Raw genomic sequence first — 14,183 nt, 5'->3', positions numbered from 1 at the left:
TTCCCCTAGAGCCCCAGTTAGTCTATCTCCGATGTTGTGTTTTCTTTCAGTAATTACATTTCACCTCTAAAAGATCTATTTGTTCTTTTTCAAATCTTCCTGATCATTCCTGAGAGTATCTCTGGTCATTTATTTGTTACAAACATTTTTTACCTTTCTGTTTTCTGTTTCGTACCTAGAAATTTTAAACTCTTAAGTCCTTAAAGATGTAAATCTGTTGTTTGTTTTTTTCTCCTGTTTTCACCTATGTTTTCTGGTCTTTGATTATGAGCTCCTGTCTGCTTATCTTAATCTGTGCCATTCCTGAGAGCCTGGGTTAGGGAGATCGCCTCCAAAGAGGACTTACAATGGCTCCTGCCTGAGCCTGGGAGCACAACCAGCCCCTTGCAGGTTGGTTGTATCTCAGTTCCACTTGCCCGCGCTGTCCCCCCCCCCCCCGCCGCCCCCCGCTTGCCTGTCCCAAGGCTTGATCTCTTAATCGTTTGCCAACATGGTGCTTGACTTCAGGCAACCCCACCTTTCATATTTGCATACTTCTATTTCTATCTTTGGTTTCAGCTCATGGTTTTGTTTTAGTTTGCTGAGATGTGTGTGTGGGGGGGGTGTGGGTAGGGTCTTTGAGGTTTCCCTTACATCTTGCAATTCCCGAAGTGCATTAAGATGTATGTTTCAGGGGCGCCTGGGTGGCTCAGATGGTTAAGCGTCTGCCTTCGGCTCAGGTCATGGTCCCAGGGTCCTGGGATCGAGTCCCGCATCGGGCTCCCTGCTCCTTGGGAGCCTGCTTCTCCCTCTGCTTCTCTCTCTCTCTCTCTCTCTGTCTCTCATGAATAAATGAATAAAATCTTTAAAAAAAAAAAAAGATGTATGTTTCATCTAGGATCTAGTTGTTAGCTCATGGGTCGGCCCTTACGAGTATGTAGTCTGCCATAATGCTGCAGGGCGGAAGACCTCATTCAGTTCAAAGAACCCTATTTATGGATTCCCACTGCTGCTCTTTTTGTCCTGATGCCTTCAGGCTTAAAGTCTTGTCAGCTTGTTCCTCAAGAGATGTAGCAGGCATGATACCTAAAGAAAAAGATGAATGAGAAGCACAAGTTAAGCTTTGTCTTCCCAGAGAGCATTTCTAGATTTTCTCCCACTAAAGGAGGCTGTGGCCTGGCTCTCTGATCCTGTCTATCTCTGACTGTTTTCCTTTTATCCCCTCACGTGTTGATCAAAGTCTTCACTTTTGTGATAGTTCCAATCCTTTATCTTTGAACAGTGCTTTATAGATTGTGAAATGCTTACACTGACTTGCCTGATCTTCTTAGCCCCCTTTGGTGCAAGGCATCCTTGTCCCCATTTTAGAAGAGGACAACGAGGCCCAGAGAGTCCACCTAACTTGCTTAGGGACATAAAGTCTATTTATCAGCAAGCTAGGACCTCCACCCTTACTTCCTGACTCTAAACCCATTGCTTTCCCCCCATTAAACGTGCTTTCTTTTGAGCGAGAAAGTAAACTGCAATCAATGATTCACCGTTGCAGGCACGAGGATAGAGCTGACAATAAAGCCCCTGCCCTCATTATACTCTAGCTGGTGGCAGATAATAAATAAGCAATGATATAATACCAGAGAGTGACAATTGTTGTGGCAAAAAATAAAGCAGAATATGGAGATAGATTAACTGGGGCTCTAGGGGAACAGGGGGCTGGCTGAACGAGATGGAGGGAGGAACCACGGGAAGAACTGGGAGACAGTGTCCCAGGGAGAAGCAGTAGCATGTACAAAAGCCAGAGGCAGGAAAGCACTAGATCAGCTGAAGGACTCCATGACTAAGGTGGTCCAGGCACAGGGGAGCATGGCAGAGGTGAGGTAGAAGAGGGGGCTGAAGGACAGAAGGAAGAGCAAAGGGCAGAGTTGGAGGAAGGAAGGAAAATCTGACCTGGAAACCTGCTTTCCTTTTTTTTTTTTTTAAGATTTTATTTATTTTTTTGAAAGAGAGAGAGCACAGGTTGGGGGGAGGGGCAGAGGGACAAACAGACACCCCACTAAGCACAGAGCCTGACACAGGGCTGGATCCCAGGACCCCAAGATCACGACGCAAGCCAAAGTCAGGCGCTTAACCAACAGAGCCACCCAGGCGCCCCCTACTCTCCTTTTCAGTAAGAAGAACCTGTGTGTTGACTGACACTGCGTTTTAACACATCCTCCTCTCTTGCTTGTCTCTTTCACAGGCATACAGGTTTTCCCAGCTTCCTGAAATGGTCATGGGCTCTCCCCCTCCACCTGTACCTCCCCGGACTGGCCCCGTGGCTGTTACTTCTCTCAGGCGGTAACACATTGCTTTCTGGGCTTGTTTGCAGTGTCTGGAAGGGATCTGGTCCCGTGTACTCTGACCCGACGGTTTTCCTTCATTGCTGCCCCTGAATTCAGGGTGCATCACCTGTTCCGACAACCATGTGTCTGGGGTGCCCCGAGGACCATGAAGGAAGTGGGAGCACAGGGAGGGTTGACCAACTTTCTTATCATTTGAAATGGAAAGTTCTACAGGACTTGAAGAACCCAAGGGCAACCAACCCATACCCGGAAAGCCTCATACCCTGACCTTCAACATCTGAAAATTATTCCAGCTCAGTCCACTACAACGGCCACCTCCAGTCTGGGCAGCTCCTGGCACCTGTGTGTGGGCCCAGAAGTCCCTTTGTCGTTTAGGGGTAGTGTCCAAGAAGCTAGGGAGTGGCATGTCTGGGCACCCACCCTAACTCCTGACTCTGAAGACAGGAGGCTGAGAGCACATGAACTCAGATATGTATAAAGAGATGAACTCAGATAGAAAGCTATAAGTCAGATATGATAAAGATACTGTCTTTGTTCTGTAACGATATGACAAGCCCATGTTTCAAACAAAGGTAGGCAAGAAATACAAAATCCATGAGCACTGGGAGATGCTGGATAGGCGTCAGGTCCAGGATTAAAGAAACAAGTGTGCCCTGGGATAGGGATAGGCCAGTGCCCTGGCCCTCCTACCCCAGCCTCCCCTGCTCCAACATGCTAGCCACACTCTACCTGGGGACCACAGGTCTGACGTTTGTGAAAATGGTGAAGAAAAATGAGTTTCCCCCGGAAATGACCCTGCCTTCATTTCCAGTGGTTTAGAACACCGAGCTGTGTGTAGACACCCGCTCTTGACTGCAGTCGAGCTCAGGGTGGGGTGGGAAGCTGCAGACCAGGGTTCCAGCCTAACCTGCTGTGTAACCCTAGGCAAGTTGCCTCAACTCACTGGCCCCCATTTCCTTATCTGTAAAATGAGGGCAAGGGCCTAACTGATTGCAGAGATTCATCCAAGGGGGCTGAGTGTATGGAGCAGAACTCAAGAATTTTCCTGGTAAGGGTTTCCTAAACTAGGAGCAGATGCCTGGAATAGTATGTGGGAAGCCAGGGATATGGGAGAGAGCAACCAGGAGAAAGAGGGGAGGGAGCAAGAAAGAAAGGGAGACCCCACACTACCGAGCCTCCAGCACCCACCCTACCGAGCCTCCAGCACCCACCCTGAAGTTGAGTCAAATCATCACGCCTCTGTGTTTCACCCTCTCTGAGCAATAGTGGGGGGCTTTAATTACTCCTGAGAGTTCTAATGCGAGGAGCTTCACAGCAGTCATTTGTGGCCGATTTGCTAAGGGCCAGTGTCAGTTTCTTCTTTCTTCTCTCAACCCTCCGTCCCCTCCCATGCCCTTGCACAGCGTCTGCCATCTTGCCAGATATCAGCAGGCCACTGCTTCCCATTTAGACTCAAAGGATTAGAGCAGGGAGGAGCCTTGGAGAGGGGGTCATCCACCCCTTTTGTTTCTCAGATGGGGAAACTGAGGCTCAGCAGGGGGAGGAAGCTAGGACCCAGATGTCTGCCTCTTGCTGTGGCTCTGTTCTGTTCTTCACAGTGACAGACACTCCGCTCCTCAGAGGGTGGCCATATGGGCTGGCAGCCTGCCACCTGCTGTGGCTGCCTTTGCCTCCTTCCATTTTAATTTTAAGAGAGCCTGAAGTCCCTCTGTGAGGGGGAGGCTGGCCCCCGTGGCGCCCAGGCAGCCCTCTTCTTACCAGCTTTCTGAGCACTAAGTAGAAATAGGATGTGTTTAATGGGCTGGATTCTCTGCTTGCCTATGGGTCCCCCCAAAAAAAAAAAACAAAACAAGTGCCTGTCATTCATAACGCCTAGAAAGTGCTAGGCTCCTGCTTCCTGGAGTCGCCTGAGCTTCCCCGGAGTCTTGAGCTTCTTGGGCCAGCAGCAGCAGCGACAGCAGGGAACGTGGTCCTCGGGGCCCTCGCGGGTCACCAGCCCCGGTGCCTGGGGCGGGTGGGCGGGGGGTGGGGTGGGGGGGTGGGGGCGGCCGCCACTCCAGACGGAGCCTTCTCATTGGCTGCTGATGATGTCATCCCCTCCCAGGCCGACCATCCCCGGCTAATACCCCCCCCCCCCCCCCGCTAATGGCCTGGCTTATTTTTATGTGGAAATTAAGTGGGCTACTCCCCAGAGACACAGAGCCACCCTCGGGGGAACACTGACCTTGAATATCTAAAAATGACTCCAGCTCGGGCCACCACTCCAGCTGGACGGCCGCTCCAGGTCTCGGCGCGCCGGCCTCCTTTGTGATTCGGGGGCAAATCCAGGCCCGAGGACCCCACCCTCGTGGGGCTTGGAGGCCGCCGCGGCTCCCAGAGGCGGCCCCCGAGGTGACAGGCGGCGGGAACTTCTGGGTGGCGGTGCGGCCGCGGCGGGCGTGGGGAGCGGCTAACGCAGCCCCTCTGCGCCCCCCAGGTCCACCTCGGACGTGGGCAGCAAGACCAGGATGGCCGAGTCCGCGGGGCCCGATCCCGCCCAGCTGCACGACAGTGCCTCCTTCGCGCAGGTGTCCCGAGGCCCCGTGTCCATGGCGCAGTTGGATCAGTCGGCTTTAAATTACTCAGGTGGGCAAGAGGAGAAACGGCTGAGAAAGGCGGGCGCGGCACCCCAGCCCCACCCGGGTGCTGTGTGTGCTCTTTGCACTGCGCACCCCCCACATTCCCACTCGCCACCTGCTACCTGCCATCCTCAGCAATCGAGGCAGCTGTTACGTCTGACTTCAGTAGCCCTGGCTACAAGAGCTACTGCTCTATTTCTTTAAAAAATCTGAAACGTGACAGAATAGGAAGATACGTGTTACAGTCGGGGTAGCTGTTAACATTTGCCAGACTTCAGGGTTTCTTTTTAATTTATATTTACCGTTAAAGCATTACAGGTAGAACTATCCAGCCCTCTATCATTCCCCTTCTTCCCAGAGGTAATCCCAATCCTTAAATTGAGGGTGTTAACTTTTTTGCTACGTATGTATGTATATGCAATCGTGTATATTAATGCTGTTGGTATTTTACATGTACACAAGTGATATCAAAGTATGCCTTTCCTTCTGCATTTGTTTTCTTGACTCAGCCTTGTGTTCAAGATGGGTAGGTACATGTAGATCTAGTTCATTTGTTTCAACTGCCGTATGATATTCAAAGATATGATAGGCCAGTTTATCCTTTCCCCTAAGGAGGGACATGTGGGTTGTTTCCAGTATTTTGCTATTACAAACAATGCTGAAATGAACATCAAGGTTTATCCATGCCCTAATTGGTATTTTGAGTCTGTTCAAAGCATACCTTTTAGGCGAAAACTGCAAACACTCGGTTGCTAACACTTACTAAAACATTCACTGTCTCCAGAAATTCCATCAGTGGAATCCATTCCTTTTGGTTCCTTTTCTTGCCTTTTTAAAAATACCTCTTCCCCATGGGAGAACAAAATCTGGACACTGAGGTGTCCCTTCTTGCCAGTAGGTCAGGGGTGTTGGGATGGGGATGGGGGATCGGCGAGGGGAGTTGGGCCATCATTTCTCTAGAAAACCAGGTCTGCCTCATAGCAGATGACCGTTCAGGTGGGCGGGGCTAGGGCTGCAGGTGGAGGTCTGCTCTGCACCTCATTACCCCCTCTCCCCATGCCAGAGTTCCCCCATTTCCCAGCTTCCCCCAGCTTAGGCAAATGCCAGCCCAAGAGGTGGGGTGCTGGTCTAATCTTCCCCATGCATCTCCTCCGTGCCAGGTAATACGGTGCCGGCAGTGTTTGCCATCCCAGCTGCCAACAGACCTGGCTTTACCGGCTACTTCATCCCAACGCCTCCCTCGTCCTACAGGAACCAGGCCTGGATGTCCTATGCAGGAGAGAATGAGCTCCCAAGCCAGTGGGCCGATTCGGTGAGACCCTTGCTGATTCCCTCACAATCTTACCTGCTGGACACACTTGAGGGAGAAAATGGATGAGAGGTTGAGACAGTGTTTTTTTATCTCAGCCTGCTTCCCACCAACCAGGTGGCTAAGTTCAGCCATTTTAGAGGAGACAGTGTGGTCAGGTGGGATGTCTTTTGACAGAGGGACTTGAGACCTGCCTTCCAGTCCAGGTTCAACCTCTTTCTAGCGGGGTGACCTTAATCATATAACTTTTTGTTCTAACTATCATTTTTTTAGTGTTTTCTATGTGCCAGACACCATGTTAGATGTTTTATTTATATTATCTTATTTAATCTTCCCAACAATCCTATCCGGTAGGTGTTATGATTCCCATGATGTGGAAACTAAGGCCTAGTCAGGTGACCTGACTGCCTAAAGCCACACAGCTATTGTAGATGAAATACCAGAAAATAATTAGTTTTAGAAATTCAAGATTGAATTACTTTGCATGTAGATCCTAAGGCATTCTACTTGACTTCCAGCAAAGGACTGTGTTGTCATGATCCCCTGGTTCCATCCTCCATCATAAGTAGGAATATATGGCACAGTGGGCCTGGCCTATCCTACACCGAAGACAGGCAGCAACTAATTGAACCTGGATAGTCACAACCAAACCTGCCTCTGAGTCACCTGTCAAGGGTTGCTAAGTAAAAAAAAATCAAGCAAACAAAAATAGCACAATGATGGCCTCTAGTGTGGGTTGCCCCCATCCCTCTGTGAGACCATCCGTCATGGATAAGAAAGGCAGGCTGTCTCCCAGGCTCAGCCTGAGGGTTCCCTGGTGCTGTGTGTCATTTTAGGGTTTGGTGTCAACATTTGAAATATATCCTAGATTTAGCAAACATGTTGATGCCCAAGGCCTGGGTCATCTTTTCTCTCTGTCCAAACCCCTGGGGTCCATACTTTCTACCTCCACAGATGCAACTCAGCCTTGGTGTTGGTGTCTGTTTTTATCATAGTGATGACACATTTGAACACCACTAATGGGGTAAAGCTATCCTATATATATTAATTTTCCTGATGATCAAAGCTTATCCTTTTAATTTTCAAAGCACTTAGAATATATGCTATCTTGCCTTAAAAAAATTCTGGAATGAATTATATCCTTCCCTCCTTCTTTAAAAGAGGAACATAATTTAATTTGTCTCTAACAAATGATTCAGCTCATCATTATGCCTTACTAGTAAAATGACATTTGTAAGATGGGCTCTGATGGTAGGATTATTACCCCTACATCACACATCTCCCAACTACTGTAATTTTTGGAGTTACTACAAGGCTCAGTATGGTTTTTCTTTTTTTGACCTTGCTCCCAACCAGACCTTCTGTTACTGTCAGTGTCCCCACTTCCACAGATATACTCACCCTTAAATATACTTTTCCTAATGGGCTGTTATCTGCAAATGAGGCATGTCTGAGTTCCTTAGAATTGTTTGTCAAGTTGGAGTAAATAAGCTTTAAGAGTAGCTGTAGGGATTCCCTATTGTTAAGTCTACAGATCTTAATGTGAGACTTTATAGCATCTGTCTTGGTTGTTTGTGGGCCTTTTTTTGCTTCCTTTGTTGTCCTCGGCTATTTTAAACAGCTGAAATCACTGGGTATGAGTTGATCAGTTCAGAGCTTTCTTGACTCCATAATTCCACTTATAGTCTAAACATAATGTGTACTTTTCAGAAAATAGATTATACTTAACTTGTGACAATTAGGCAGTAAACCTACAGCTTTGTCGGTTCACCCTCTGCATGGAAAGTTCCACTGGGTACTCTGCAGGAGTCAACGGAAGTATTTTCCCAAACTTTGGCCCTTGCCCTCAAGACACAGATGATAGCTTAGCCAGGCTTATGGCCACTTCCAGATGCCTTTGGGTTCATATTACCTTAAAGATGAAGGAACAGGAACCCAGCAAATCAAAACCCAACCTTCCTAACAGGATGATTTGACCATTCTGGGTCCATCCCTCTCAGTGTGAGGGAGAGTTAGTTTTCTATTAGTTGTTTTTAGGAGGAACATGTTTGCCGCACTCTAAATGGGTCTTTCCTGGCGCCCAGTTACCACCTACAGTTAAGCAGGGTGGCGGGTCCATGCATGGAGCACAGTAGTCAGGAACCACAGCAGGGAGCACAGGGGATTCCTCATACGTGAAAGAAAGTGCAGGGAGCTCAGAGGGACCCGTTGTCAGCTTGAGAAAGTGGGGCAGGGATGGCGTCCACTCCCACATCCATGTGAGAAGGAGAAAACCCCCACCATCATTTGGGGGTCTGACCTTCCTGATCCCAGGTATCCAGACATCAGGAGCTAGCTTAGACAAAATCACCTCAAAATCACCCCCTTGACAAATGGGTTTCATCCTTGGTGCTGGATGGAGAAGGGTTGGGAGGGGTGTGTTGTGATCACTAGGTGATGCCTGCCTTGGGCACTGCCTGGGGAAGGAGTGGTGTTTGCCAGCCCCGAATTTTGGCCAGCAAGATGTGATGGCTCCAGCCTGGATCTACTATTAGGGGGAAAAGAGTTTCTTAGAGGAGTGACTGTGCCCTCCAGGATCCCTTGCCTGTGCCAGCCACTGGCACCCGGACGCTTGACACCGCAGAGCTGAGGGGTCTCAGGAGTTGGACGCTCTCAGCTCCAGCTGAACTTGAAATGCAGGGAAAGGGGATATGACCGCTTCCCTCACAAACACATGGCACCATCTGGTCATCCTTCAGTGATTTTCAAACTGTGTTCCTCAGAACCCCAAGGTCTGAGAGACTCCCTACTGTGTGCCATGCATAATTCTGGGTACTGGTGCACAGTAATATGCAAGCAAGACACCGTTCTGCCTTTACGAAGTTGACGGCCCGAGACAGGTGATGACGTCATGGGCGATGACTGACTCTAGAGAAACTACTGGAAGCATCTTTTTTTTTTTTTTTTAAGATTTTTTATTTATTTATTTGAGAGAGAGAGAGCACATGAGAGGGGGGAGGGTCGGGAGGGTCAGAGGGAGAAGCAGACTCCCTGCCGAGCAGGGAGCCCGACGCGGGACTTGATCCAGGGACTCCGGGATCATGACCTGAGCCGAAGGCAGTCGCTTAACCAACTGAGCCACCCAGGCGCCCACTACTGGAAGCATCTTACAGGGAGCCCTCGGCTAACGTAGGGCAGGGGAGGGTGTCCTGGAAGAAAGGACGTTTGAGCTGAGACCTGATGGGTCGGTCCCCTGCCTGGGTCTTGGCTCTGTTTCCCCACAATCACTTGTGCATTCCCAGTGCTTATGGACCAAGGACACAGACAGTTCGACTCTGGTTTTCCTCTAACATGCAAGGGAAATATGTACAGCCCTTGTGTAGAAAGACCCGCCATTAACACCTATTTGCCACTTTGTCTTTCTTTGCCAGGCCTTGGGAAATTAAAGCCCCAACCTTTGGAACATCCATCCTATTATTTCTTCCCTCGCTCGGGTCCTCACCGGCCCTCACCTACCCCATTGACATAGCCTCAGAACTCTCTCGACCTCCAGTGGGTCTACCTCCAGAGTGTCCTTTCTAAAATACAGGCCCCTCCTCCACCTGACACCCGCTGGTGGCTCCCAGGCCAGGTGTCAGGCATGCATCTCAGAACGCTGCACCCTTGGGAGGGGTTGTCAGAACATCTCAGGCGGGGAGTGGAGGGAGGCTGCATTCCTGCTGTACATTCGCCCATCCGAAATTTCTGACTCATCACCCAACCCCATCCTACTCCATCCTACTCCATCCTCACCAGGGCCCAGACAAGTGTCTCTGTAAAGAATGGGAACATGCCGTATTTCTGAGAAGTGTACCATAGAAAACTGAACTCTGCAGCCTGGCATTTGGTGGCTTTCTGATCAGCCCTGCCTGTCTGTCTTCCCTGAGCTTCTCCCATACCCTGTACATCCTCTCTGGTCAGACCGAACTCTTCGGAGATTCCTGGGCACACTGTCCTCCACGTACCCCCATGCCTCTGCCTTTGTTTTTCCTCTGCTGGAACACCCCTCCCACCTTGTCTTCCTGGCAACAGCCTGTTCATCTTCCAGACCCAGCTAAGCTGCGTCTCCCTGAAAGCCCCCTGACTCCCCACACGTGTCCATTCCCCACAGCACCCTGTGCCTTCGTTGTCCACAGGCACGCATCCCACAGGGACCCAGCTAACATTATGGGATATAAAGGCCTCTTGTGGGTTGCTCTGGAACAGCATCCCCACATGTGGTACTGTTTCTGTGGGAAAGTTAATCCTGAATTCCAAATCATTGACGTGTCCTTATTACTAGAAGTGTCCATATATGTAAGCATCTAAGTATGTGTCTTCCACATTTGGTAATAAGAGAAAAAATTTTCAAGGAACTCAGATCACATCGCAGATCTGAGACAGTGCAGTAACTCACTCCCAGCCCTTGGCGTCAGACAGACTTGCTCCAAGTGTGTCTCAGTGGCCTGTTAACCATGTCACTTAAGACTGTGGCACTCTTTGCTTCAGTGTCCTCTTCTGTAAAATAAGGATGACCATATCTGCCTCCTGGGTTGTTGCTTTGAGAATCAAGTGAGATAATGTGTGGGAAGCCCTTGGCGCAGGGCTCCTTCCGTGTTAGCAGTTACCTGTCGGTAATGAGTCCCTGAGTCCTTCGAGGTCCGTGAAGAACAATACTTCTGTTTGCTGGATTGTGCTTATGTTAAAAAGGTAGCCAGGTAGATTCAGGTGTAGACTCTGTGTGTAGCAAGGTTCAAAACCCCTACTTCGTTCATCCACCCAGCATATCCAGCGAGTCCAAATGACCTGCTTTCTAAACAAACAAGACTCCAGGTTCTACATGTGTACAATGGTGCCTGGTCTCCATTTTCTTCTGAACCTCTTCCCTTGTCTTCGGTACCCCCCCCCCACCCTCATCCAGTATCAAGCTTGTCCCATGACTCGAGCCCCTTCCTAATCCCGAGCCCTTCCCTTCTCTCCAACACCCTCTGCAGGTCCCCCTCCCAGGGTACATCGAGGCTTACCCCCGGTCACGTTACCAGCAGAACTCTCCCTCCAGACTCCCTCGCCAGTACAGCCAGCCTGCAGGTATGCACCCCAGCCTGGAGCAGGCCCCGGGGCCGTCTGCCGCGGCCTCGCAGCAGAGCCTGGCCGAGAACGACCCGTCTGATGCGCCCCTGACCAACATCTCCACCGCGGCCCTCGTGAAGGCCATCCGGGAGGAGGTGGCCAAGCTGGCCAAGAAACAGACAGACATGTTTGAGTTCCAGGTCTAATACCTCAGCCCCATGGAACTTACAGACTCCGAGGGAACAGTCTTCCGGTGTCTCAGCCTGACCTGCTGGGACTTGAGGCACAGACCATGTGGGAGTCTTTCTTACCCTCTGAACAGGTGAACAGTGGGGCTTCTGGGCAACAGAGGAGACTCTTGGCCAGCCGAATTCTTGGCTTCTTCAGCTGATTGTACGTCAAGAAGTCCCCGCGTGGGACCTTATGTCTGATATTCTGTGAAGTTAAATGTTTGAACTGTGGGTGTATTTCCCTATGGAGCCTTAGTCGCAAGAGACACTAATTGATCTGCAGATCCCTGTCCAATGCCACATTTTACTAAGTCACCAGAAGGGGGAGAACATAGCTCTGTCTTCGGTGAGTTCTGCATGTTAACTCTGTTTCTGTGTTAAAGGCGACGCAGGCGTCTGACTAAGCACCAGACCGCACCCTCTCTCGTTCAGCCGTGACTGTAACCATTACCTCCTTCGGTCTGTGAGGGAGGCACTGACTCCGGCCAAGAAACTCGAGTCCTTTTCTTTTACAGGTTCAGGTTTGAAGTCAGATGAATTGGATGAAAATCAGTACTGTCCATGACTACACCTATAAATAGTCCTGGCTCTTTTTTTCCCTCCCGTTCATTAAACAAAGGCCAAGGAAGAGAGGAGGTTGAGGGGGAATGGTGGGTTTGGGTTGACAGGTTTTTTGAAAAGGTGTTGTCGTTTTGGAACTGGAGTACCCTGCAAGGTCGTATCTAACTGAAAGGGAATCGGTGCTAAGAGCTTTTAGGATCCTACAGAAGAAAAACAGTCATATGTTGGAGGTTTTTTCTTTGCCCGGCAATGAAGGTGGCCTGAGAACAAAGCTTCTCTCTTCTTTGAGATACTAGAAACATCAGCATTTACAGGAAAACCTCTGTCTCTTCAACAGCGACGTCCGGCAGGCGCTGCTGAGGGACACGGAAGGAAGGAGTAACTGACGCCTGTTCCGAGCAGAAATTTTCTCCCCCGCCCCGGGCTGCAGCCTCTGTTTATAGAAGCTTCTGAATGTAGAAAATCTGTTGATTTACGTTTAAATGTAAATACCATTTTTAAAAGCATATGGAGTTTGCCAGTTCCCTCCTTCCCCGCCCCCATAGTCAATGGATGCAGGAGGACATTGGCTGACTTTAGGACCGCTGTGTGGCAAATCGCACTCGGGAGCGGCGAGTCGGCCTCCAGAGCTCTGGGTGGACGCTGCCTCGCAGCCCCGAGGTACCAGCTGCTGACTGTCAGTACCTGAGCAAAACAGCCACCGACTTCAGGTGGCCCCGGGAGGGACCGCTCCGGCTCCCTCACCAGCTCTGTTGGGGGCTTCCTTGGTGTCTGTTGGAGAATGAGGTCCTGTCCTGCCTTCACCCATGACCCATCTAGCTTCAGCTGTGTCCATGCCTTCTGAGCCCATCTTGCCATTTTCCTCATGAGTTTCTTTGGTCTTTACTGAGAGAAAGTGGAAATTTAAAAGTTGAGAGAAGAATAGGAGTGGAACTGATTAGAATGGGAGATTCAAACTGTCAAAGCACAGGCTTTTCAAAGAAGCTGTTTTTATTTCCCAATGGCAAATTGCCCTTTCTGGAAAGTTCCGGAGATGATGTGTCATGGAATCCCCCCAGACAAGTCTCTTGTTCAGATGATATTAGGTAGTGTCCTTTTGGTATGCTGGTTGATCTTTCATAGTGTTAGTTTTTTGTTACTTAAAAAAAAAAAATCAGCTATAAATAAAATGTATTTTTGTAATTTCCATGTGTATATATGGTATATTTCTACCAACGGCCAGTTGTTGTAGTCCAAAACCTAAATCAGCTTGAAAACACTGTGGATGGTGCAAGATTTTATTGACAGATTAACACAATGCCTAAGTCTATCCAAATAGGTATTCAATGCACTTGAATGAACAAAGAGCCAAAGAAACTCAGCCTTTTCATGCAAATGGTATGAGTCTGATAAAGTCAGCCACATTGTCCCGCCTTATCAATAATATTAATATTTCATCAGTGCAATGATATCAACCCAGTACTTTGTCTACTTGGTAAATGCCTGGAAATCCTGTATGTGAAAATGAAGTTTCAAGACCTTAGTGTAATTAAAATAGATGCTTCAAAGACAGTGTCCGAGCTTTGGATGTTCCAGTGACTTACAGAGAAAGAGCCTGCAGTTTGCAGTGGTGTGGCTCCAGCTTGCTAAGAGGATGGAGAAACAAATCATTGCGGTCTTTGCAGAACCCCAGGAAGTATTGAATTAGTCAACTGAGACGACTAAAAATATAGCGTGCTAAATCAGACACCATCGTAAACTAGACACCATAGGTTTAAGAAAAGTATATGGGAGGAAAACCTTAAGTTGAAAAGAAATCAATCTGTTCATGTTTTTTCCAGCAGGGGGGAGACAGCTGCCATTGTTAGATTTTTCTGTGACTGATAAATATGTGGTCCCTTTTCTGAAGAGTCTCCTGACCTCGTGGAGGGGACAGATGCCTGGACAGCCGACTCTGAGCAAAAGCAGATGGGCAGAAGTGCCTCATGGAAGTGAAAATAGAGTTCCATGAGAGCCCAGAGGCTCTACGTTCCTCATGACCCTCCAGACGGTTGAAGAAGCCACAAAGGACCTTGGCAGTCCCGGAGAAGGAATCAGAAGT

The 14,183-nt window shown here is 49.2% G+C and overlaps 1 protein-coding gene across 1 annotated transcript in view; it reads left to right on the top strand.

The window, feature by feature from the left end:
- KIAA1549L (KIAA1549 like) overlaps window positions 1-13,289 on the top strand; it is a 263,915-nt gene extending 250,626 nt beyond the window's left edge. The window contains exons 19-22 of the mRNA XM_081799054.1: window positions 2,216-2,313; window positions 4,795-4,943; window positions 6,097-6,248; window positions 11,237-13,289. Of these exons, the coding sequence (XP_081655180.1) occupies window positions 2,216-2,313; window positions 4,795-4,943; window positions 6,097-6,248; window positions 11,237-11,518 (681 nt within the window). The 3' untranslated portion in view covers window positions 11,519-13,289. The remainder of the gene's footprint in view (window positions 1-2,215; window positions 2,314-4,794; window positions 4,944-6,096; window positions 6,249-11,236) is intronic.
- The last annotated feature ends 894 nt before the right edge of the window (window positions 13,290-14,183 follow it).

This window comes from Leptonychotes weddellii, chromosome 11, assembly GCF_054177405.1.
Source record: "Leptonychotes weddellii isolate Sample4059 chromosome 11, ASM5417740v2, whole genome shotgun sequence".
Taxonomy (NCBI): Eukaryota; Metazoa; Chordata; class Mammalia; order Carnivora; family Phocidae; genus Leptonychotes; species Leptonychotes weddellii.
Note: the sequence above shows the minus strand (reverse complement) of the source record. Positions and strands in the feature narration are given on the sequence as shown.